Source organism: Cnephaeus nilssonii (genome assembly GCF_951640355.1).
Source record: "Cnephaeus nilssonii genome assembly, chromosome: 20".
Lineage (NCBI taxonomy): Eukaryota > Metazoa > Chordata > Mammalia > Chiroptera > Vespertilionidae > Cnephaeus > Cnephaeus nilssonii.
Window position 1 is genome coordinate 9629467 of NC_137091.1, and position 25721 is coordinate 9655187.

At 40.2% G+C, this 25721-nt stretch overlaps 1 protein-coding gene across 5 annotated transcripts in view; it reads right to left on the minus strand.

The window, feature by feature from the left end:
* Positions 1-25721, minus strand: part of HYDIN (HYDIN axonemal central pair apparatus protein) — a 352840-nt gene that overhangs the window by 232847 nt on the left and 94272 nt on the right. For all 5 annotated transcript variants that reach the window (XR_013812852.1, XR_013812853.1, XM_079759605.1 and 2 more), the window contains exons 10-11: positions 9503-9602; positions 41-159 (exon numbers count right to left, since the gene is read on the minus strand). Coding sequence is in view for 3 of the 5 variants with exons in the window: in XM_079759605.1 (XP_079615731.1) it covers positions 41-159; positions 9503-9602 (219 nt within the window). In the remaining 2 variants the exon portion in view is untranslated. The remainder of the gene's footprint in view (positions 1-40; positions 160-9502; positions 9603-25721) is intronic.

Sequence of the window (25721 nt, forward strand, 5' to 3'; positions counted from 1 at the left end):
AAGAACTATTTGACTCTCAGTGAACAATTCTAGTGTTTACCTCATAACAATGTACAGATCCAACAAAAACTTTTCCAATATCCAGCAATTCAAAGTTGAAGTGAATCTTTGGTCCCATTCCTTGCCCTTTGATTCGGAGGGGCAGACGGATCTCTCGACCTATATAAACAATTAAAACTTGATTACCCAAATGATGCTTTATTATCCACAACTCATTACCAATGTGAGCACCCAAGATTATTGCACCAACCCCCTATGCTGGACTGGGGGACCTGCAATTTAACCAAGGCTGAATATTTAGTTTATTTTTTAGAAACAGGAATACTGCTAGTTTCTTACCTTTAGGGACCAGCTTATATTGCCATTTAGATGGACATTTTAGCAGGGAAAAAAAAAACAATTAAAAAATTTAACCCAATCTTAACTGTATCCTTAATTTCTTTTTTTTTTTTTTAATCCTCACCCAAGGATATGTTTTCGCTGATTTTCTTTTTTAGAGAGGAGGAAAGGGAGAGAGAAATATTGATATGAGAAACATGGATGGGTTGCTTCCTGTATGCACCCCGACCTGAGATCAAACCAGCAACCTGGGTATGTGCTCTGAATGGGAATCGAACCTGTGACCTTTCAGTGCACCAGATGACGCTCCAACCAATTGAGCCACAAAAAGCCAGGGCTATCCTTAAGTTTCTTATAAAGGAAAGTAATTTCTCTAAGAGTGATCCCTGACCGATGCTCCCCATAAAGTGAGTCACCATGCAGCTCCAAGGGACCTTGTCCACATTGATCTTCCCTAAATTTAGGAAGAGCCAGTGTATTAGGAATCCGACCTTACTTTGCAGTTTCTTTCATAGACAGGTAATGGAGTCCACTAAACAGTATCCCTTATTACACATCCACAATGGACCCAGGGTCAACACAAAGCACAAACCTTTAAAGTACTGATTTGTTTTGTTTTCTTTTTAAAAAATGGAAAAATCCCCACTTGATAACACATGATTATTATAAAAATATTATCAAAAAAGTAGACATTCTGTCATAATTCCACCACCCAAAGGTAACTGTTGTTAGGCTTTTGGTGCCAATCCTTCCACAATGAATCATATTTAAATACTGTTCATATTTAAATAATATTTAAATATGTAAATGAGGGTCCCACCCTGAGGCCTGGGGGATTACCAGGGCCCTTTCTCCTGGGGCATCCCATTAACTCCTGGCGTTCTCCACTAAATCAGATTAATTTTTCAGCCTCTCTGCCGCATCTACCAGAAAGTCAGTGTTGCTAAGACTAAAGAGTCATTCCTCCCCCCAAAATCTAACTGTCTTGGTTCTTCTCCTGGATGTTGGCCCCATAATTCTTCACTGTTCCAGCAGCGCTGTTTTACCTTTAAAACTGGTTTTAGAAAATACTTCGCCTTGCTCTTCTAGTTGTTCTTAGAGAGAGAGAGTTGTTCATCCAAATTACTGAGCCCACTGTTACTGGAAACAGAATGGTCAGGACAAAGAGATGCGCATTTTACATACTATCAGCTACGGGTTTATTGCCCTCCAGAATGACTGTACTAATTCACACACAAACAACAGTATTTAATGTTTCCTGTCTCTCCACATCCTCCCTCATAATGGGTATATCACCATTTAAAAAAAATTTTGATAGTTTGACTGGCTTTCCTTAAATTTGCACCACTTAAATGCCAGTTATGTAAGGAAAATTATATCTTTGCTTTGTGTATAATGTTTTGCATATTCAAAATACTTTTGATGCTCTTTTAGATATAAATATAAGTATTACAACAATACACTTCGAACAGCCAAATGATATTTCTAATTTATTATCATCGTTATAATGCCTTGTGACATTTGATGTTCCACTGCCTTCTGTTGCTATTTAGCTTCTGTGTCTCTTCAATGCTTTCTCTCCATGACTGTCCTTTTAAAGACAAGAATACTTATCTCTGTGTTCCTCTAGTGTTTGGCAATGCAGTGGTCATTAGGCAAGTGTTACTTTGATTATAAGAAACAAAAGCAATTCTGGGACAGCTGATTTCTTCAAAGGGTTCCCCAATCTATCTGATCCCTGGAAAAGAGGTTTCTCTAAAGACCAGGTATATTACTGTTGGCAACGTACGTAAAATTTTCAGAGAGCCCTACTCCATTATTTTAGCATTTTAATCTATTGGCAATGATTTGTACTCCTTGGTCAAGAGAAAAATATTTTGACAGAGATCCAACTTTCAGAATGGCAAAAAAAGGGAATTGCAAATATATTGTGGAATAAACTGCAAGACTATTTATAACTGTCAGGCTTGAAGCTTTCCCCATCTGTTACCTTGACTGCCTTCCTTAATACATAAATTTAAAAAAAAAAAAGAGATATGTTGCAATAAAGCACTGAGCCAATGTTTCTTTGAGAGCTATTAATTACTTCAAAGGAATTTGTCTTATGTATAGCTAGCCCTTTCCCTCACCCCAGGTGGAGTGGGAATACGAGTAATACCCAGCCTTGATTTAGAAGAATTAGCCTAAATTTTAGGGTTACGTTTCAAATGCCACTTTTCCATAAGATCTTTGAAGCAGGGACTTTTCTTGTCTTGGCAAAAAGCAGCAAGAGGGACAAGCCTGAAGAAACTAGTAATATAAAAGGACAAATTCCTTATTAGAAGAACAAAATGTTAAAATAAGGCAGTTTCTCACCTATGATTACATTACCTTGTTTTAACACATAAGAAGTAGAGAAATGTGCTACTGAACCCCTTTAACTGCTCTGAAAATCCCGAATGCAACAGATTGACTGCATTAAGTACCAGGAAATGTAACCATGGGCTTTCAAAAACTTGCCATCTAAGATATCTTAGATGTCCAATATTATACTTGAGCTCTATTCCTGTGCAATAAGACAAGAGAAAAGGGGGATATGAATAGGAAGAACAAACTGTCATTATTCACATATTTTAGGACTGTCTGCTGGAAAATCCTAATGAATCTAGAAATAATATTTTAAAATTAATTAGAGTAAAATTGCTGGTTATGAAATCAATATACAAAAGTCAACTGCATTTCTATACCCAGCAACAATCAGAAAAATTAATTCTCAAGATACTATTGACAACAGCAACAAAAATATAAAGTACCAAGAAATAAATTTAACAAGATATGAGATCTTCAATGAGCAAAATATAAAACTTTATTGAAAAATATTAATAAAGATCTAAATAAATGGAGGACTAGGCTATGTTATTGAAAGGGAAAACTGACTCAACATCATAAGGTTGTCAAATTTTCTCCAATTGGTCTATATCTACAATTTTAATGCTTTAATAAACAAAATGCCAGCAGGTAGAATTTGATGGGTTGATTACAAAATTAAAAGGAAAACGAAGGGCCAATAAAAACCAAGACATCCTTAAAGAAGAATAAATTGAGGGGACTTGGCCTTTCATAAATTAAAATCTATTATAAAGCTATTATAATTAAGATAATGTAGTATTGGGGCAGAAAATGCGAAGATGACTAAGGAAATAGAATACAGAACAAAGAATAAATGCACATATAAATATAAACTTGATTTACGATGGAGCAGGCATTGAATATCAGTAAGGAAAGATGAACTATCCTATATAATAAAAGGGTAATATGCAAATAGACCAACGGCAGAACAACTGAACAACCAATCAAAGCGTAATATGCTAATGATATGCTAAGGATGCTCAACCATTCTCTATGACATGCACTGACCACCAGGGGGCAGATGCTTCGACCAGTAGGTTAGCTTGCTGCTGGGATCCGGCCCATCAGGACTGGGTGAGATGGGCCGAACATAACCTTGTGCCCTCCTGCAGTCCCTCCCCGGCTCTGATCGTGCACTGGTGGGGTCCCTCAGCCTGATCTGTGCCCTCTTGCAATCCGGGACCCCTCGGGGGATGTCAGAGAGCCAGTTTTGGCCCGATCCCCGCAGGCCAGGCTGAGGGACCCCACTGGTGCACCAGGGACCCCACGAATCTGTGCACCAGGCCTCTAGTACAGTATAAAGAGCTAAAACAACTGGGCATCCACATGGGATCTGTGTACATGTGTGTGTTCTTCTTTTTCCTTTTTTTTTCTTTTATTCTTTTTTTATAGTTATAGCTTCTTAAATAACTTTTAACACATGGTGGGGCTAGTCTTCCCACATTATTCTTGTTTTTCTGAATTTTCTAGGCAACCTTAGTTTGTTTATTTCCTCTATAAAAAGGTTGGAATCAACCTAGTTATGATGCTGTTCTTCCTGACCAAAAACATGAGCATACATTTCTATTTGTTCAAGTTTTCTTAAATCTGGGTTCTATATACATAGATATTCATATATTATTCACTGTATTTTTATGTTTGAAATATTTTAAAACTGAAAATATAATTTAGTGGATCAAGAAAATAATTTCTTATTCATATGACTAAGAAACCTTATATTATTAAGTAAGAGGTTGCAGTCTGATGGGTTTTGAGAAAGAAAAGCTATATATACGTTAAATATTACTCACTTATTACTCTGAAAACCCAAAACTGTTTTTAATGATTGGGGTTATTTGACTTTTTGTTTCCTAAATCTAATTAAATCTCAATTCCTTAGTTTAATTAGGATAAAAATCAAAAGTCTTAAATTGTGCCAAAAACTTAGATATTTCTCTCTTATGATGTACAGAATAAAAATGGACAATGAGGTTTCATCTTAATTGGGTCTTTAAAGGAAGCAGGTACATCTGGAACCATTTCTCTGAAGCACCCATTAACGTTATCTAACAATACATTTCACAGTTTTAAAATCAGAAAGTGTTGCTTCCTTTGAGGTTCCCATATGGTGATCCAAACCAAATACATGCTGTTTCCCTTTGAGTTTTTAAAAGGTAATCTTTGTGATTAAACTCAGAATTTCCACATTCCATTGGAAAGTCAAGACAGATGAAAGATCAGTTTCAAGACCTGGATCAAACCATCAGCAAGTCTTTATAAATATTTAACAGGTTTAACTACTTATAAGAAAATCTGAAATCTTTACATGAAAAAATTTCAGTTTCAGATTAACTGAAAATATGTAAATGACGTTAAACTTGCCATAATCAGATCGTGGCAGGTCACTCCCCTGCTTTCCAGCCCCTCAGTGGTTCCCCTCTGCACCCAGGATGAAGTCCAAGGCTCTGAGCCTGGCATTCAAGGGCAGCCTTCCATGAACTAGAGCCCACCTACTACTCCAGCTTCAATCCCTGCCCCCAACACCCCCTCCCAAGTCTCTCTACCTCTCTATGGCTCTCTGTGTCTCTCTCTTTCTGGCAGCCACACCCTAAGAACTTATGATTCTTTGCCATTTCGTGCTCTTGTTATGTCCATTTTTCACTGTGTTTCTCTATGTATTTTCACTAAGTATATCCCTGCCTGACATGCCCAGCCATAGACACCCTTTATTTTCTTGGCTAACAAATACTTTAAGAGTCACTTTCTCTGGGGAGCCTTCCTTGAAAACCCTAAGACTGAGCTGTGTGTCCTATATCCTCCTCTTCCATTGTTCATTCACTCACTGTAGGGCACTGCAATATAACTGTTGGTTTGTGTGTCAGTTTCCCCTGCTCATTTCTATGTTATCTGAAGGTAGGAACTATGCTTTTATACATCTTTGTACTCACTGAGCCTAGATATAAAAGCTGAAAGAAATAAGGTTGCAGTTGGGGATTATGGATTAAATTTCGTGCATCCCGAGAGGCCTCCCTCAAGACCAGTGATGACCTTCCCTGCTACTTCCTGTCTCTGAACGGGCATTCGCACAATGGTACACTATGCAACAATGACACTGAAATACAATTAGAGCTACAAGCAACGCCATGGATGAGATGTGCATATTGATGTCAATGATGTACATTTCAAATACAGGCAGTACTAAATTGCATTGTTTCAGAGTATATACATGGGGTAAAAACTATAAATAAAAGCAATGAATAATGATCATCAAAGACAGAATGGTGATCATCTCAAGGGGAGGTTGGGGTGAGTGGAGTGTGACTGGAAAGGAACACCCCAGGGGGTCTTCTCAAGGCTGGAAATATTTTATTATTGATCTTGGTGGTGATTACATAATGTTTACCTTATAATTATGTTATAATTTATATATGTGTATTAATTCCCTATTGCTCTACAACAAATTACCACAAATTTTGTAACTTAACATACAAATTTATCTTAAAAGTGCTGGAGGTCATGTCTAATCACTGTGTTGTTATACACCTGAAACTAATATAATATTGCATATAATACTGCATGTCAACTATCATGGAAACATTTTTTTTAAAAGTTCTGAAGGTCAAAAGTCCAAGATGGGTCGCACTGTGCTAAAATCAAGGTGCTGACAGGGCTCCCTTCTGCTGGTTCTAGTTTAGAGGAAAGCCCATTTTCTTGCCTTTTCCAGGTTCTACAGGCTGTCTGAATTCCTTGCCCTTCTCATCTTCAAAGCCAGAAATGGCGGGAAGAATCTTCCTCATATCACATCACTCTGACACTGAGACTGATAACTTCTGCCTCCTCTTCGATGTTTAAGGACCCTTGTGATTATACTGAGCCACCCACACAATCAATCTCCCACCTTAAGGTCAGCCCATTAGTAACCTAAATCCCATTGTCTGCCTTAATTCCCCTTTGCCATATGATGTAACATATCCTCAGTATCATGGCCATAGGTGCTGGGACCATGGGCACACTCGGGGGACCATCACTCCGCACCATCACAGCATGTATTATATACATTTCTGAATCTATGTTCTATTTCTTAGTCACAAAAGATTAAAAATTAAATTGTGGTATGTAAATAAAAAGTATTCATATGCAACCATGAAAAAATGGTACTTTTACATGTAATGTTATAGAATAATCTTTAAGAAATATTTTAAAAGCAATGTCAGAACCGTCATGTAAAGTACTAGTATGCTATCAGTTATGCAAAAAAGGGGTGAGGGGAAACAAATCTATATGTATTTGCTTCTATCTCTCAAAGCATATAGGAGAACGAAAGCAAAGCAAAATAAAATAAAGCAAAGGTAGGAGCTTTGCAATCTGCCTAAGAAGTATTTCTTAGTGATCTAAAACCAAAGGGTTGGATCAACCCTTAGAAGATAATGGTAAGGAGTCATTACCAGCTCCTGAAAAGACATACAGAATTGCACGGAATTTACAGAGAAGATACTATGGAATTACTATTAAACAAAACCCTTCCCTAGCAATTATGTCTTTTAAAATACCACTAATAGCCCTGGCCAGTGTGGCTCAGTTGGTTGAGTACTGTCACATGCTCCAAAAGGTCACCGGTTCGATCCCCCGTCAGGGCTCCAAAAGGTCACCGGTTCCTTCCCAGATTGCAGGCTCCAACTCCAGTAGGAGGTGTATAAGAGGCAGCCGATTGATGTTTCTCTCTCCCCCTCTTCCTTCTTTGTAAAAATATGTTTTTACAAAAATGTGTTTTTTGTAAAAACATATTTTACAAAATACCACTAACAAAATAAAGAAGAATACCATGCAGATGGAAAATTATTCTATTCAGTTTACCTAGGATGTGACTTGTGGCAGAATTCAGAATTACAAATGGAACAATAGATAAATACAACTAATTATGCAATGTTTAGGAACCTCCTAGAGAGCAGCCAACCCCCCTGGATATGACCAAGTACAACGTCCCAGGGGAGCCATGGAGAGGAGGGAGATCCCGCCAGCCGTGGCATGGGGGCCTCTGGAGCAGTTCCAGCCTGTGTCTAAGCTGATGGACCAACATTTCCTTCAGATCCATTAAGGAGTCTGGCATTGGTCATGCTGGTCTGAAGTGTAGAAACAGACTATGGCAACACAGAAACTCCTAGTCCATTTTGCATTTATCCTGAGGCTATCCTGAGAATCCCACAGTCATGGGCAAGGAAAGACCAGATCATACTAGGCTTCATTCATTCCATGTTGGTCATTTTGTTTTGTTCTTCAGTTTGGGTTAGTGTGATGTTTCCTCATAATTAATTAGACCCAAGGTAGGTATTTTGGCTGTCATATCATTGAACAGATGCTGTGTTCTCATTGCATTCTAGCCGGTGGTCCAAGAAGTTAATTTCCTCTCTTACTGCTAGTATTAACTAAGATAACATCCACTAGCTTTCTTCAGTATAAAGTTAATTTCTTCTCTTTATAATTAATAAGTATTTTGAAGGAGAATATTTTGAGGCTATGTAAATTACTATTCCACATCCCACTTTTATCCATTAATTTTAAGATCCACTGATGTCTCTTACCTGAATTGGTTATTACTATGATTGCCAAATGGTAAATCTTACTGAGTAGATTCACAGAGTCCTAATTATTCACTGGATTATAATCTATTTGTGTCATTATTTCCTTTGACTCTCAACGTGTTCCAGTTTTGGTCAGTGGAAGTCCCCTTGCTGCTTTCTGTGTCATTCTGACACATCTCTGTCGTTCTTTGAGCATTTCCTTACTTTCTAGCACAAGAGGATGTTCCAGGCTCATCTTGTTCCTTCTCTGCTTCAGTCCTAGAATCAGTCAATTCTCTAAGATTCCTTTTATGTGAGAGTGGAAATTTAGAAATCAAACTTTGGGTTCTAGGTATGCTCAATGCTATTAGGGTCTCTCCCAGGACCTCTCAATGGACATGGCTAGGAAATACGCATGTGTACGAACATACACACACTGACATACGGGCAAAAGTAGGTTTACAGGTGTTTGTATGGAAAATAATTCAATAATTAATAAATAATAATACAAGAATAAACTTGTGTACTCAGATCCGTAAACCTACTCACCCCGGGATATATTTTTGTATCTCTGCATATTAACAACTGTCTTCATAATGATAACTCCAATTCTATTCCAATACCAAAGAGCTCACCTTAGTCCTTCTTTCCATTTTGTACCTCCCTCCTCCAAGAGTAATACTGGCTCTTGGTATCCTCAATATATTTACTTTTTTGCTTAATTCCTCTCTCTATATATAGTTCCCGGAAATCATCAGGTTGCCACCCTACTTACACACCCTCCTTGTGGCTCTGGCCACTGCCAGACTACTTTCCCATCCCACATGCCATACATTATTTTATAAAAATTTAAAAGGAAAAAAAATAAGTAGTCAAATACTACAAAAATAACAAAAAAATAATTTGTGAGAATCTGTCTCAAGGAATGTTCTTACTGCTCTAAAAATCAGATCCATGATTTCCCACCCCATCCCCCACCACACCACAATTCTAGTATAATGTCAGAGGTTGGTCTATTCTAGAAAGAAGTGAATAAATGCATAGTTTAATTCCATTATTCCTCTACTGATATCATGCACTGCCCATAGCCCCTCCCCCCCTCTCCTCTCTCTCTCTCTCTCTCTCTCTCTCTCTCTCTCTCTCTCACACACACACACACACACACACACACTCAGGCATCCCACTGTTGGCTCTGGGCACTTGGTAGCCTGCCTTGACCACACAGAAGAAATCTTCACCTGAAATGTCACAGTACACAGTCATCTGGTAGAGCCTGGCTTCCAGAGGGTTGAAGTACACAGTGATTTCAGCTGATGAGTTGGGCCAGACATCACCTTCCTGAAAAACATGAAAGAATCATTAAAAAACAATATGATGAAGGGAAGGTGCTGCTTTTAAATAACATTTAAATCTATGTTATAACTCTAGGGATTGGAAGGAAATATTTTTACAATAAATGGAAGAAAGCAATATTTTACCCAACAGACAGTTAACTTAGGCTACTTGTTAAGAGGTGGTACAAGTTGGAAACAAGCTTTAAAAATAATTTCAGTGAGTTCATGAATACATAATAAGTTTATATAACTAATAGTTATATTAGTTTATAAGTATGATGTTCAGGAAATTTAAAAATTTTTTGAATTCCATGAAGATTCATTGTATACCAATGTGTGCCCAGCACTGGGCTTCAGAGATGAAGGGTGTGGTCCAGGACTGCATGCAGCTCACATGTAGGACGGATGATAAATATGTATACAAATATTCTGTAATATACATGCTAAGTGCTGTGCCTGTATAAGTAAGGTCCAGATGGGCCAGAGAGAAAGAAGTGCCTAACTCACTTGATAGAGGAACCACATTTCTAACTTTTGAGTGACAACGTAAGGAAATACTCTTATTCTGGGAAAACATAGCAATGGCCCAAGGCACAACAAAGGCCAGAGCAAACCCTGGTTCTGATCCAGTGTGATATTCCTCATTTTCATTCAAACCACTCAAACTCATAATAAGGAGACCAAGTTTTAAATTTTATAATACACATACCATACCTCAGAATTTCCTGGAGAATTTTTAAAAGGTGATCTTTGAAAAATGTTTTGTACCAACCATGTAATCTGGGACCGCTTCATTAACTTCTAGGGCTATAAAAGAGGATGCTAATATCACCTGCCTCAAATCATTTCCTAAAATCAGACAAGGTCATACAGGTCAAAAGCTTTGCTCCATGCTCAGTACATAGTAAGAGCTCAGTAAATAGCTGTTTAAAGTATAATTGATGTTATTTTTATGGCCACTTGGAAAGACTACCAGTAAGATGAAAGTATTGGGAAAATGAGGGTAGAAAAGTGAGTGTTTTTTCTAGGGTTTTTGTAAAGAGAGCCAAGTAGGGCATATGTGATAAACACATCCAAAAATCTATGTAGGTGGTGGAGTCTAAAAAGGAACAGAGGGAAGACAACATGATAAATAATTAGGCTCCTGTTTCAGACAGTCCCCAATGCATATTCCATTTCCAGTCTGATTAGAAATGAGCACAGTGCTGGAATAAAGAATCAAGCAGAGAACAAAATAGTCTAAGGGGCAGATACCCAATGGGGTGATAGAAAACTAGAGCCAATTTGAGTTTATTTATGAAGGTAGCAGTCTGATCAATGTGCTTCTCGGGCAGCATCCCCAGAATGCTAAAAGGGCACAGAGCCTCCAAAAAGTAGCAGTGAGGGCTGCGTGTCACAGGGTCCTGGGAGCTCTGGTCTCCCAGATCAGGTCGCTGGAATGAAGGCTCCATGAGGGTGGGCCCTGTTCTATGCCAGGACCTAATCCCCAGAAGTGGCTCATATAAGAGTTCAACATAGTTACTGAATCAGCCGTCTCCATTCACTTTGCACACTGTGTAGTTATTAGCAGATGTCTAGTCATCTCTGCAGCCTATTTCTGCCATTTTCTCCTCAACTGGAACCACAGAAGTCATACCATTTAGAGCTGCAGGGAACAGGAAATCCCTCAGCACTTTCACCGATTTAGGCATTTCACTGTGGCACTTTTCCAAACCTGATAAATGGCAAATACCCCTTTGATTACTGGGGGTCTTAGTGATATGGACACTCATGAATAGAATGGACAGAGAGCCCAGGCAGAAGAGGTGGTTCATCCATTCACTGGTGTATCAGTGGGTATTCCATCTCAGAACTCCTGAAGACCCGGGTTTCCTCCTAACCCCTGAGACAAATGTATTGCCTGGTGGGCTTAGACACGACTCTGTTTGAGAGTATAGACTGGACGCAGCTAAGCTGTTCCTGTGCAAGCTGGCTGATCAAAGGGGCCATCCAGGAGGACCCTAGAAATTGCTAGAAAAGTCTCATCAGAATTGTAGGAAATGACCTTCCAAATGATACAATGGATGTCAGGAAAGCTTAGTGCATGCAGGCAAATTCAAGGGCTTTATGATTTGGGCTGGGCTAGATCACTTTCAAAAGCATAATCCCAGCAAGAGAAAGAGAATCCATGGTCCATGTGCAGACAAGAGGGCCGCAGTCTTAAGCTCTCTCCCCGGAGCACTGGAGACCCCATCATGAAAGAAATCTGACTATTAGAACAGGGGTGGGGGGTGGGGGTGGGGGGGAGACTGGGAAATGGCAGGACAGACATGCTCCAGAGAGGCACACAGAATGCCCCCAGGGGAGGAAGTGTTGACAAACGGATGCGATCTGATCCGTGAGTGACGGGCTGATGTGGAGGCACCCTGGAGGCTGGGAGGCCCTTCTGCCTGGTGAGGGGATGCCAGTGCCAGAGAATCAGAGTCCTCAGGGTTCAGACTGAGCGGGTGGGACTGCAGGCTCAGTGTTTTCCTATCCTGGGTCGCAGCTGTTTAATCGCGCCTGTGACATTTGCTATAACTTTCCGCTTTACTCAGCCCGGGGAGATAATTCAAGGACAATCCTCTTCTAAAGGCCTCTCCTGGGCTTGTGTTAATGCGCGTTAAGAGGGCTGTGTGTATCTGTGAAAACACAAGTGTGGTCATTCGGTTTCCTCTTGCAGAGGGATGCTTTCAATAATAGGTCATTTGAAGGAGTTAGAAACATGTATTTTTCAGTTGGGAAAGTAAAAATTAAATAACATCTCTTTTTTTATAGCAAAAACTCAATATAGCATTTTCTATAGCAAATCAAGAGAGAGCAAACGCCAGAAACAGGCAGTCAGCCTATGATGACCCCACTTTCACTTGTATCTTTGAACCGCTTCATATTACTTCTCCAATACTCCTGAAATTAACTTCCATGTCCTTTATGTCTCTGAAAAGAATTTTTCTTTCTTTATTGCTCAGTTCTAAAGTTTCTTTCTGAAAATGAAAACATTCAGACGTTTCCCTCCTGGCTCTGACGTCAATATCCTGTCCGTCCAGGCTAAGGAAACAGCCCCATCACACAGACCCTCCTGCAGGTCTTCCAGCCCCCTCTCCCATCACCGTACATTTTCTGGCTCCAAATCAGAGAGTGAGGATACAGGATATAATCCGTAAGTGACTACTACCTTGTTTATTGAAAATGACTGCCAAAATGGCCTTCAGTTATATTGTGATTATCTTCCTTCTTGGTCTTAATGTTTTGTTTTTCCTTCAGCTTCATAACTGCATTTCATGTATTGAGAAGGCTAAGAGGGTAATTCCAATGTAACCCTGATATTTGGGGTGCGGGGGCGGGGGGGGGGGGGGGCTAGCAATCTGAATCTGTGCCAGCAAGCCCAGTGTACCTTCTTGGTAACTTATAATTAAGTCATTGCCCCTTTCTCCACAAACTGGTCTTGCAAGACCTGTTACCTAAATGCTCCCATTTTACAGAGGCCATAAACCATGACACAGCCCCCGGAGGGGGGTTATCAGTGCGGGCGCCAGGCCAGGCCCTTAGGTATGGTCTCAAGACCCCGCAAAACCCGCAAAAGGCCCTGAAGTATAATCCATATTTGGGGGACAAAGACACCAAAAGGGGATAAAAGAGGGGCTTCCACCATATTGGTTTGCTCAGAATTTGAGAGGCAACCTCCTCTGAGTCCGCCGGCGTAATAAAGCTGTGTAACTCCATTTCTCCAAGCGTTGCTTGGTTTTTCTCCAGTCTTCTATAACAGTATTAAGTGACCTGCTAGAAGGAATCGACTGAGTTTTCAGGTCTAACGCTAACTTCCATAATGCAGTTTTTGGCCGAATATTAAATACCTCTGGAAATGGAACTTCATATTTCCTCTGGAACAAGGACAAACAAGTGGCTTGATGGACACAGTCCCAAGACTTTCTGAAAGCTGTTTCTGAACAGACTGCCACTGGTTCATGACACATACAGTCATGAGAAGGGAGGTGGAAGAGGGCATGGGGGGATAAATGACGATGGGAAAAATAAAATAAAATAAAAAAATTTTTGAAAATGTTCCCCTTATACTGGCAATGATTAAAGGAGCTCTTTTAAAAATCCCCCTTGAAAATCCTTAAGTAAAAACAATATTTTAAAAATCAACTTCCTTCCTCTTCTCTATTACCCAGCTCCTTCCTTCCTTCCTTTCTTCCTTCCTTCAATGAAGGGTTATTTCTTACATATTTTGCAAAATCAAAACCCAAACTGTAAGAACATTTAAGTTACTTGGTTTATCTGGAAAGTAGTTTACAATATGACTCGATACCTACATTTATCATTTAAATAGTTATTTTAATTCCCAATTTACATACAGAAGAGTGATCCAAATGTCTGCCTACTCAAATATTATACTTTCCAATCATACCTCTAATCTGACAAGAGACTGAATCATATCTAAATCCAAATCATAATATTTTCAGCCATTAACTGAGAGCTCATGTTCCCAGCACTGTGTTAGGTGCTGGTATTTATTATCTAGCTCAGTCTTTACAACCTTGTGAAGTAGTATTATCCCCATTTTAAAGATGAGGAAACCAAGGCACAAAGAAGTTAAGTATCTCACCGAAGGCCACACCAAAAGTAAGTGGCAGCACTGGGTTTCTATAATATTCTTTCTTTAACATCTTCATCCCCACTGCAATTATAACAAAAGGTCAGGCCTCACCTTTCTCACATCATTAAAAAAAAAAAAAAAAGCCAGAAAGTTTTAAAAACACAACAACTAATCATCAGACTTAGAAGAAGCCAGCATGAACTGGTGCTCCTGTCTGGCGAACATAATAGGACACCCGGCATGCTCATACGCTCAGGTATCTTGGAAGGTGACTCACAGGAGGTCCTTGTGGATGACAGTCAACCCTAGTATTTTGCAGTTCTTGAGAAATGCCTTGGCAGATCTTTATCAAGCCATCTGGCCGGGCCAGGGTTCAGTCAGCTCAGAACAGGGTCAGTGAATAATGACTTCAAGAGCAGCTAAAATGTGTAATAAATTCCATCACGTTCCACCAAGATGAATATATTCTTAAATGTGTAAATAAATATTTTCAGCTATCTTGTCATGTTTAAGGAAAATTTAAAGAATTTCTCTTGGGAAATAAAAACTCAAAGTCAAATTTCTATCAATTAATCAGAAAAAAAAGCAGAAGCACCTATTAGAAGCTGTAATATATTTCACTACCCACAATTGCTCTTCTAGAGCTTATCAGATAAATGAGAGAAATCATGGCTCTATCATCAGGGAAAATAGAAGTTGTCTCAAAGAGAAATAGAAAAAAAAATAGAAGCTAAAACATTGAAGGTAGGGAGGAAAAAGATGGCGACCGGCAGGAAGGTAGGGAGAGAGAGAGTGTGAGTGAGGAACCCATAGAGGAGAGTGTAGATGTGTGTGTGGTGTGTGTGTGTATGAGATAGGGTCAGTTAGATTCTGCAGGTCTTCCAAGGGGCTCCCGAACAGGGCAGCCCTAGACGGCGGAGCCCCGCGCACAAAGCGGACACTTCTCGGCGGCTGGTGCGGACGCAGAGACCACGCCATCTTGGGAAACAGAGCTGCCTGAGACTCGGATCCTGGCTTCTGACACAAACCAGGACCCTGCAGCCACTGGGGACAGAGAACTGCTATCACAGCTTCAGACAAACAAACAACAAGAATCCAGACTTCCCGGCATATTTCCGTGAGTCAAAGAGCCTATCCCCCTCCTCGCAGGCGCTGATAGCGCCATAGTAACTGATAGACCCGCCCCTCCCCCAAGCTGCTGAGCGCCCACAGGCGTGCGGAAAGCGCCATAGTAACTGATAGACACGCCCCTCGCCCAAGCTGCTCACAGGCGTGCGCACAGACAGCGCCATAGTAACTGATAGACCCGCCCCTGGCCCAAGCTGCCGAGCTTTGCGCAGGGACATGCTCCCACTTAGGGAATTTGGCGCGCGCTCGCGCGCGGGACAGAAGCAGCTCCCCGTCGGGGAAATCTGTCAGTGCGCACAGAGGGCTCCCCTTCGGGGAATTTGGGGGAATTTGGCTCGTGGGTCACAGCTCCCCCTTCGGAGATTCTTAAGAGCGTGCACAGAGGGGCTTCCCTTTGGGGAATTTGGCGCGCAGGACGGACTCCGCCCCCCTTCTGGGACTTTGGGAGAGTGCACTGAGCCGGCTCACCTTCAGGTTTTTAAGAATGTGCGCTCTAGCCGGTTTGGCTCAGTAGAGAGAGCACACACAGGACGCAGCCCCACTTCAGGGAATTTGGCACGCCGGACACAGCTGCCTGGGATCCCTGACTCACAGCGCATTCACACTAAGAGCCAGCGACCCCAATTGTTGGTGCGTGCACACACAGGGACCCTGATTCTCAACGAGAAACAGCACAAGGCAACAGAGACTTTGACACTCGAGTCTTGGTGCAGACACAGGGAAACTCTGACTCCTGGCACATGCTAAGGATCTCATTCTCGGCACATACCAACAGTGTGGTGCAGACAGGGCCCCTGATTCTAAATGTGCACACGAGACCACACGGAACACTGGGGACACTGATCCTGGGCAAGTCTGGTTCCCGCCAACCAAAGACAGCCACACGTCCTAGTGTCAGAGCACTTCAGTGAAACTAGGGTGGAGCGAAGTCCCCACAGCACACGGCCCAGGTCCACGCAAACAGAAGCTTGAGCTTTCTGGTAATAGCCAGAATGGGGAAACGAAATAACTCACAGAGGAAAGAAAATGTGGAGTCGCCAAGAAAGGAAATTAGTGAAAATGAAGCTTGCAACATGACCGAAAAGGAGTTCAGAGTAATGGTCATGGAATTTATACATCGGATGGATGAGAAAATCAACAACTTATGCAAGAATCAGGAAGAAATGAAAAGTGATATAGCTACAATCAAAAACACCATGGAAAGTTTCAACAGTAGATTACAAGAAGCAGAGGACCGAATTAGTGAGTTAGAAGATCAGGTACAGAAACAAGCTCAAGCTGAACAGCAATTGGAGAAAAAAATTAAAAAGCAGGAGGAAAGCCTAAGGGAGCTTCGGGACAACATGAAACGAAGTAACATGCGTATAATAGGGCTGCCAGAAGGACAAGAAGAGCAGCAGGGATTAGAAAATCTATTTGAAGAAATAATGACAGAAAACTTCCCGGATATGGGAAAGATAAAAGTTACGCAAGTAAAGAGAGTCCCAAGCAGGATCAACCCCAAAAGACCCACACCAAGACATGTCATAATTTCAATGGCAAATATAAATGATAAAGAGAGAATCCTAAAGGCGGCAAGAGAGAGACAGAGAGTTACCTACAAAGGAATACCCATCAGATTGTCAAATGATTACTCATCAGAAACACAACAAGCTAGAAGTGAATGGAAGGAGGTATACAAAGTGTTGCAAAGCAAAGGACTGAATCCAAGAATACTATATCCAGCAAGACTATCAATCAAAATTGAAGGGGAAATCAGGAGCTTTGCAGACAAAAAAAGCCTCAGGGAGTTTATCACCACCAAACCAGCAATGCAAGAATTGCTAAAGGGAATACTGTAAAAAGAAGAAATAAACAGGTAAGAAGGAATACAGACACAAAAATAGATATGACTGCAAACAAATACCTTTCAGTAATAACTTTAAATGTAAACGGACTAAATGCTCCAATCAAAAGACATTGAGTAGCTGAATGGATAAAAAAACACGACCCATATATATGCTGTCTACAAGAGACCCACCTCAGAACAAGAGACTCACACAGATTGAAAGTGAAGGGATGGAAAAATATCTTTCAGGCAAATGGAAATGAAAAAAAAGCTGGGGTAGCAATACTTATATCTGACAAAATAGACCTCAAAGTAAATGCCATAACAAGAGATAAGGAAGGCCACTTCATAATACTAAAGGGAGAAATCCAACAAGAAGAAATAATTCTGGTAAACATATACGCTCCCAATATAGGAGCACCCAAATACATAAAAAAACTCCTGGAGGATATCAAGGGAGAGATTAATAGCAACACAATCATAGTAGGAGACTTTAATACCCCACTATCACCACTGGACAAATCCTCTAAACAAAAAATCAGCAAAGAAACAGCAATCCTAAATGACTCACTAGACCAGATGGAATTAATTGACATCCTCAGAACATTTCACCCCAAAGCCACAGAATATACATTCTTCTCAAGTGCACATGGGTCATTTTCAAAGATAGACCATATGCTGGGTCACAGGCAAAGTCTCTTCAAATTCAAGAAGATAGAAATTATATCAAGCATCTTCTCAGATCACAGTGGCATAAAACTGGAAATCAACTACAATAAATACAATCCAAAGAAATCAAACACATGGAGACTAAACAGCATGCTATTAAACAAGGACTGGGTCACCAGAGAGATCAAGGAAGAAATAAAAAACATCATGGCAACAAATGACAATGAAAACACAACAATCCAAAATCTATGGGACACAGCGAAAGCAGTCTTGAGAGGGAAGTTCATAGCTCTACAGGCCTATTGCAAAAAACAAGAAACAATGGTAATAAGTTACTTAACCCTACAACTCAAAGAGCTAGAAAAAGAGCAGCAAGAAAAGCCCAGTGTAACCAGAAGGAAGGAAATAACAAAGATCAGAGCGGAGATAAATGACATAGAGACCAAAGAAACAATACATAAGATCAACAAAACCAAGAGCTGGTTCTTTGAAAGGATAAACAAGATTGATGGACCTCTAGCCAGGCTCACCAAGAAGCAAAGAGAGAGGACCCAAATAAACAAAATCAGAAATGAAAGAGGTGAAATAACAACAGACCCCGCTGAGATACAAAGGATTGTTACAAAATACTACGAACAACTCTATTCCAACAAACTGGACAATCTGGAGGAAATGGACATATTCCTAGAAAAATATAACCTTCCAAAAATCAATCAAGAAGAATCTAAACAGCTCAATAGGCCAATAACTATGGACGAAATTGAAGCAGTCATCAAAAAGCTTCCGGCAAACAAAAGCCCGGGGCCTGATGGCTTCACAGGAGAGTTTTACCAAACATTCAAGGAAGAACTAAAACCTATCCTCCTCAGACTATTCCAAAAAATTCAAGTGGAAGGAACACTTCCAAGCTCCTTCTATGAAGCCAGCATCACCCTAATACCAAAACCAGATAAAGACAACACAATGAAAGAGAATTACAGACCAATATCCCTCATGAACATAGATGCCAAAATCCTCAACAAAATTCTAGCAAATCGGCTCCAGCAGTACATCAGAAAGATCATACACCATGACCAAGTAGGATTTATCCCAGGAATGCAAGGATGGTACAATATCCGCAAATCAATAAACGTGATACATCACATAAACAAATTGAAAGATAAAAATCACATAGTCAGATCAATTGATGCAGAAAAAGCATTTGACAAAATCCAACACCCTTTCTTGATAAAAGCTCTCAACAAGGTGGGAATAGATGGCTCATACCTCAACATAATAAAAGCTATATATAATAAACCCACAGCAAACATCATACTCAATGGACAAAAACTAAAGACATTTCCCCTAAGAACAGGAACAAGACAGGGATGTCCACTCTCACCACTCCTGTTTGACATAGTACTGGAAGTATTAGCCATTGCAATTAGACAAGAAGAAGAAATAAAAGGCATCCAGATTGGAAAAGAACAAGTAAAGCTGTCTTTATTTGCAGACGACATGATATTGTACATAAAAAATCCAAAAGACTCCGTCAAAAAACTAATAGAATTAATAAATGAATTCGGCAATGTAGCAGGATACAAAATTAACGCCAAGAAATCTATGGCCTTTCTATACACCAATAGTGAACTTACAGACAGAGAGACTAAAAAGGCAATCCCATTTACCATCGCACCAAAAAAATTAAGATACCTAGGAATAAACTTAACTAAGGAGGTAAAAGACCTATACACGGAAAACTACAGGACACTGAAAAAAGAGATAGAGGAAGACGTAAACAGATGGAAGAACATACCATGTTCATGGATTGGTAGAATCAACATCATTAAAATGTCCATACTACCCAAAGCAATCTATAGATTCAATGCACTCCCCATTAAAATACCAACGGCATATTTCACAGACCTTGAAAGAACTCTCCAAAAATTCATCTGGAATAAAAAAAGACCCCGAATAGCCACAGCAATCCTGAGAAAGAAGAATAAAGTAGGAGGGATCTCAATACCAGATTTCAAGCTGTATTACAAAGCCACTGTTCTCAAAACAGCCTGGTACTGGCACAAGAACAGACATATAGATCAATGGAACAGAATAGAGAATCCAGATATTGACCCAAACCACTATGCTCAATTAATATTTGACAAAGGAGGCATGAACATACAATGGAATAAAGACAGTCTCTTCAATAAATGGTGTTGGGAAAATTGGACAGATACATGCAAAAAAATGAAGCTTGATCACCAACTTACACCATACACAAAAATAAACTCAAAATGGATACAGGACTTAAACATAAGACGGGAAACCATAAAAATACTAGAGCAATCCACAGGCAGCAAAATGTCAGACATATGCCAAAAGAAATTCTTCACTGACACTGCCCCTAGGGCAATGGAAGCTAAAGAGAAAATTAACAAATGGGACTACATCAAAATAAAAAGCTTTTTCACAGCAAAAGAAACCATCAACAAAACAACAAGAAGGCCCACTGCATGGGAGAACATATTTGCAAATGGCATCACTGATAAAGGTTTAATCTCCAACATCTACAGGCAGCTTATACAACTTAATAAAAGGAAGATAAATGATCCAATAAAAAAATGGGCAACAGACTTAAATAGAATCTTTTCAAAAGAAGACAGAAGGAAGACCAAGAGACACATGAAAACATGCTCAACGTCACTAATTATCCGAGAGATGCAAATCAAAACAACAATGCGGTACCATCTCACACCTGTCAGAATGGCTATCATCAACAAATCAACAAACGACAAGTGTTGGCGAGGATGCGGAGAAAAAGGAACCCTCGTGCACTGCTGGTGGGATTGCAGACTGGTGCAGCCACTGTGGAGAACAGTATGGAGTTTCCTCAAAAAACTGAAAATGGAACTCCCATTTGACCCAGTAATCCCACTCCTGGGAATATATCCGAAGAAACTAGAAACACCAATTAGAAAGGATATATGCACCCCTATGTTCATAGCAGCGCAATTCACCATAGCTAAGATTTGGAAACAGCCTAGGTGCCCGTCAGCAGATGACTGGATCAGAAAACTGTGGTACATCTACACAATGGAATACTATGCTGCCATAAAAAAGAAGGAATTCTCATCATTTGCAGCAACCTGGGAGGAATTGGAGAACATTATGTTAAGTGAAATAAGTCAGTCAATGAAAGAAAAATACCACATGATCTCACTCATTTATGGATAATAAAGAACATTATAAACTTGAACAAAAAGATAGATACAGAGACAGTAAAGCATCAAACAGACTGTCAAATTACAAGGGGAAGGTTAGGGAGAGGTGGGGGAGATAAGAGATCAATCAAAGGACTTGTATGCATGCATATAAGCATAACCAATGGATGCAAAACTCTGGGGGGTGGGGGCATATATGGGAGTGGGGTGTGGGGAGGGCAATGGTAAGATATGTACACATATAATACCTTAATAAAAAAATTGAAAAAAAAATAAATAAAACATTGAAGGTAAACTATCCTAATTATCATTGAGATAAAAAATCTAACAGGCACATGACATACAAGGAGATTTTTTTCTACTCCATTATATCTTCTCGAACAAGAAACTAAATTTAGTAAAGCTTTGCTTCTCAAAATAATGACCAGAAAAGTTTCTAAGAGAGGGGTCTAAGATTTGGTCATCTGCCAGAGGAATTTTCACAAAAGGTGTGCTTTATCTTGGGTGAAATTCTCTAAACCATATATGGTGAAAATTGCAGTGGGTTTTTATAGAGCTGAAGTAGTTAGGTGTGATGTTCATGCCTTTCTCTGGAGAGAACAGATTTGTGTCTCTTCCAACAAGGACGAATGTCGACTTATTTAATGAGCCTTGAGGAACCTACGACTTCCTTAGGCCTCCCTGCACCTACACTGGCTCTCCAATACAATAGTGATTGTACCAACACAACTGGAAAAGGTTTGGCCAAGCACAAAGATCTGAGAGGCCGGACCATAATAAAGGGAGGCTGAAGAATGGGAAACGGTGCTGAAGCAAGAGCTGTGGCTTGTCAAGGACACTTTGCTCTCAGCGGATCCCTGTCCTCCTTTCTCCTTTCTGGTGTCCATTTCCAAGGAGTCAGCTCCCACATGTTTGCAGTGTGACTCAGCTAATGGTGCCGAAGTGGAAGGTCTGCAGCAAAGAGCTAGATCTCTCCTCTTTGGTAGCCATCTGGGCTGCCACCCAACCTGGTTCTGCTGAGCTCACATGCTATGCCGACTTGAGAAAAATAAACTAAATTTGAGCTGTGCTTTCAAAGTCTGAATTGCTGAACCTCGTGTTTTCTGCAGGCTTAAGTGACAACAAAGCGTGGTTTACTATTACTTACATGATGATGAAGAAATTACCAAGTTTCCCTTTTTAAGGCTTATTTAAATTAAACTGAAGCTTTCCAAGGGATACTGAATGATTTCTTTGATGGAAAAGACACTTGCTAATAAAAGCAGAAATGTTTTCCTTGCTCACCGATGTTAGCCAATATGCTAGGACTGGTTTGGGCAAATACCTTTAAATTCTCAGACCTTTCTTTTTGAGAAAATAGCAAGTGTTCAACATTCAGAAAATTGCTGCATCTCAAAAGTGTGACCTGAGCCAGCAGTCCCAGAGTTCAGGAACAAGGCCAGCACATCTGTGCAGTGATTTCTCAGAGGGCTCCTAAACGCCCATGGAAATCAAAGGCTTAATTCCCTCTTTTGGCCCTGTGATATTCTTCTGCCTCTCAATTCTCAGAATTGTGTTTTTTTGTCTTTGAATTTCTCTCACTCAGGTACCCACGAGACCTAAGCAGAGAAAATAACAAAATGAGGCTGTCAAAATTCTGTACAGCCAGAGTCCATCTAGTCAAATAGAATATTATATTTCTGAAAGTAGTCAATTTCACTCGCTTTTCTGGAAGCCACAAAACATGCATAATAGACTCAATTTTACACTTCTTTTCCAAAGGGGGAAAAAACTATACAGAAAGAGGTGGCTTGAGAAATGATCGGTATTCTACAGAAGCCAGTACCTTCCCTAGGTAAGGAATACAAGAAAAATTTTGGCTAATTACATTAATACCCCAAGACTTTATCAAAAGAATTTACACGAGGAACTTGACATGAATAATAGTAATATTCCACATGGGTTTTTTTGTTTTGTTTCTTTTTGTGTGGTTTAAAATATATATATATTTATTTATTTCAGAGAGGAAGGAAGTGGGAAAGAGAGAGATAAAAACATCAATGATGAGAGAGAATCATTGATTGATTGCCTCCTGCACATCCCCTACTGGGGATTGAGCCAGCAATCCAGGCATGTGCCCTGACTGAGAATCAAACTGTGACCTCCTGGTTCATAGGTTGATGCTCAACCACTGAGCCATGCTGGCCGGGCAATATTCCACATGTTTTAATGACTAAAACAACAATGATAGTTACTATTAGAATATCAGTAGATTACCAAGTAAAACTAAAAAAAATTACTTCTAGACCTCTGTTCTGTATCTGCCCAGGACTGCTTTGTGGTTACTTTGGGGCTTTGTCTGCTCCTTCCTCCACCGGGGTCCATCTCTGGGGTCTCTCAAACACACACTCCCCCACCTCTACACTCTGTAACCACACCAGTACCCCAAGACACCCCAGCATTAACTCCTCAAGGTTTGAATGACAGACCCTACTTGGGTAAAGAGCATGATAAGAAAGTGAGCCAAGACTATGGGACTAACCAGGGCCACCCGGTGAGCAGGTCACAGAACAGTGGAAGAACTTTCGGTGCTAAAGTTTGGGCCAGTTGTTCTTATAACATTGAGCCAAACTACTTCTCACACGATTATATTGAGAAAATTTGATTAAATTCAAAACCATCACCACCTCTGGGCATTTTAGAGACAGTGACTGATTTCTTGATCTTGAATACTTGCTTTAAATTGAAAGAACCTCTAAAATAGAAACAATGTTCCCATAAAATACACAATATGCAGAGAACACAATAAGGGCTAAACTAACCTTGGTTTTAGCTGACTCATTTGAAAAACCAAGATATATAGACGTAGGTCTGAAAAAATAAACGTATCATTTATTTTTCAGACACTAAGGTAACAGTTTTGGATTTTTTTTTTTCCTTTTTAAATTTGCCTCATTTGAGGCCAATTTCCATCTTAGGTAGACACAGAATCTGAAGAGACTATCTGAAAGCAAGGTGGTAACGGAGCCCCTAGAGCACAGGTGGGGAACGTCTGGCCTGAGGGCCATATAAGGCCCAAGAAATCATTTGGTCTGGCCCTGCCAAAGCATTAGGAGTGAACTAATTAAATGTTTGGCCAAATATAGCAGGCTAATTTTTAAGTTAATAATTTTGTATAGCTCATGAATGATGTTAAAAATATCCAAATGACCCTTGGTAGAAAAAAAGGTTCCCCACCCCTGCCCTACACCAACCTTTTATTTTATTTTTAGTTTTTGAACAGGATATCAATTAGAGATGGATTTCTAGATCAGTATGCGACTGCATGATTTTAATCTTCTCTGCTTCTGTGAACTCAACTCATATCAAGAAGCTAATTAAAAGGAATCACACTCTAATAAAAAAAGAACACTAATTGCTGATACACAGCTCAACTGTCAGAAATTAAACAGTGGCTCTGGTATAACTGATCTGATATGTGAACAAGATTCAGAGACCTTCAGTAGAAAATGGTGATGGACCAACCATAATTGGGTAGAAAGAGGTAAGACGGGCTAATGAGCCCTCCGCTGGCTGCCCGCCTCCTAGCAGGCCTTCTCTGTGAATTCACAGCCTCTCCCCGCTTTGCAGGGTCTCTAAAGGGCAGCACCCGAGGGCTCTCTTGGGTCCTCTGCAATGTTCTTTTCTCAAACTGTTCTTAGAATTTCCATCCACTTTTCATGCCCTCCTTGAAGACCTGTATAAGATTCTCACATATCTTACCTCCACTCCTGATTGCTCTCCCACAAATTTAGGACTGCATTTCCAAAACTTTTTGAACATCTATTGTCATCTCAAATTCAACGTATTCAGAGCCAAACTCATCATCATCAACTGATTTCCCTCCCTAACTCCCTCCCTCCCTCCCTCCCTCCTTCCCTCCCTCCCTCTCTCTTTTCCCTCCCTCTCTTCCTCCTTCCATTCTTTCCTCCATCCCTCCCTCCATTAAATGGCCCTGAGGTAGGCCTGGAGCACAGATGAGGACAAACCTCTTCTGACCTTAAGGAGAAAAGAGTCTGTACCCAAACTGGATCCAAGTATCCTACCTACCCTAAAAACAAAACAAAACAAAACAAAAAACTTATTTTGTGCACAAAGCAACCAAAGCCAAGAAAGATGGAATGGTTTGTTTAAGATCACGTTGGCTATTGGCAAAGCTGGAAGTTAAACCCAGGACAAAGGAGAGAGAAACAGAAACACCAATAATGAGAGGGAATCATAGATCGGCTGCCTCCACACCCCACACAGGGGATCGAGCCCACAACCCTGGTATGTGTCCTGACCAGGAATCGAACTGTGACCTCTAAGTTCATAGGTCGAGACTCAACCATGCCGGCCAGACCCAATCTAATTTCTTATATTCTCTATGGCTGCTTGCTCCAGAAAAACTGGTCATTGTATTGTTATATAATATGCCATGAAACAAATAGCCTCCTTTTTCTTTGTTTTCACAATTTCTCTAGCTAGAAACATTCTCCTTCTGCCTCTCCACTTAATTAAATCTTACCCTTCTTCCAATATACAGCTCATATCTCACCTCCTCTATAAATCCTTTCCTAACTCTCTCATCCCAAACTACTAGAGCATTTATTTACTATCCCAGAAAACCCAAATCTCAACAGTGGAAAATACCCATAGTTCACATTTGGGTCAAGAAGCTAA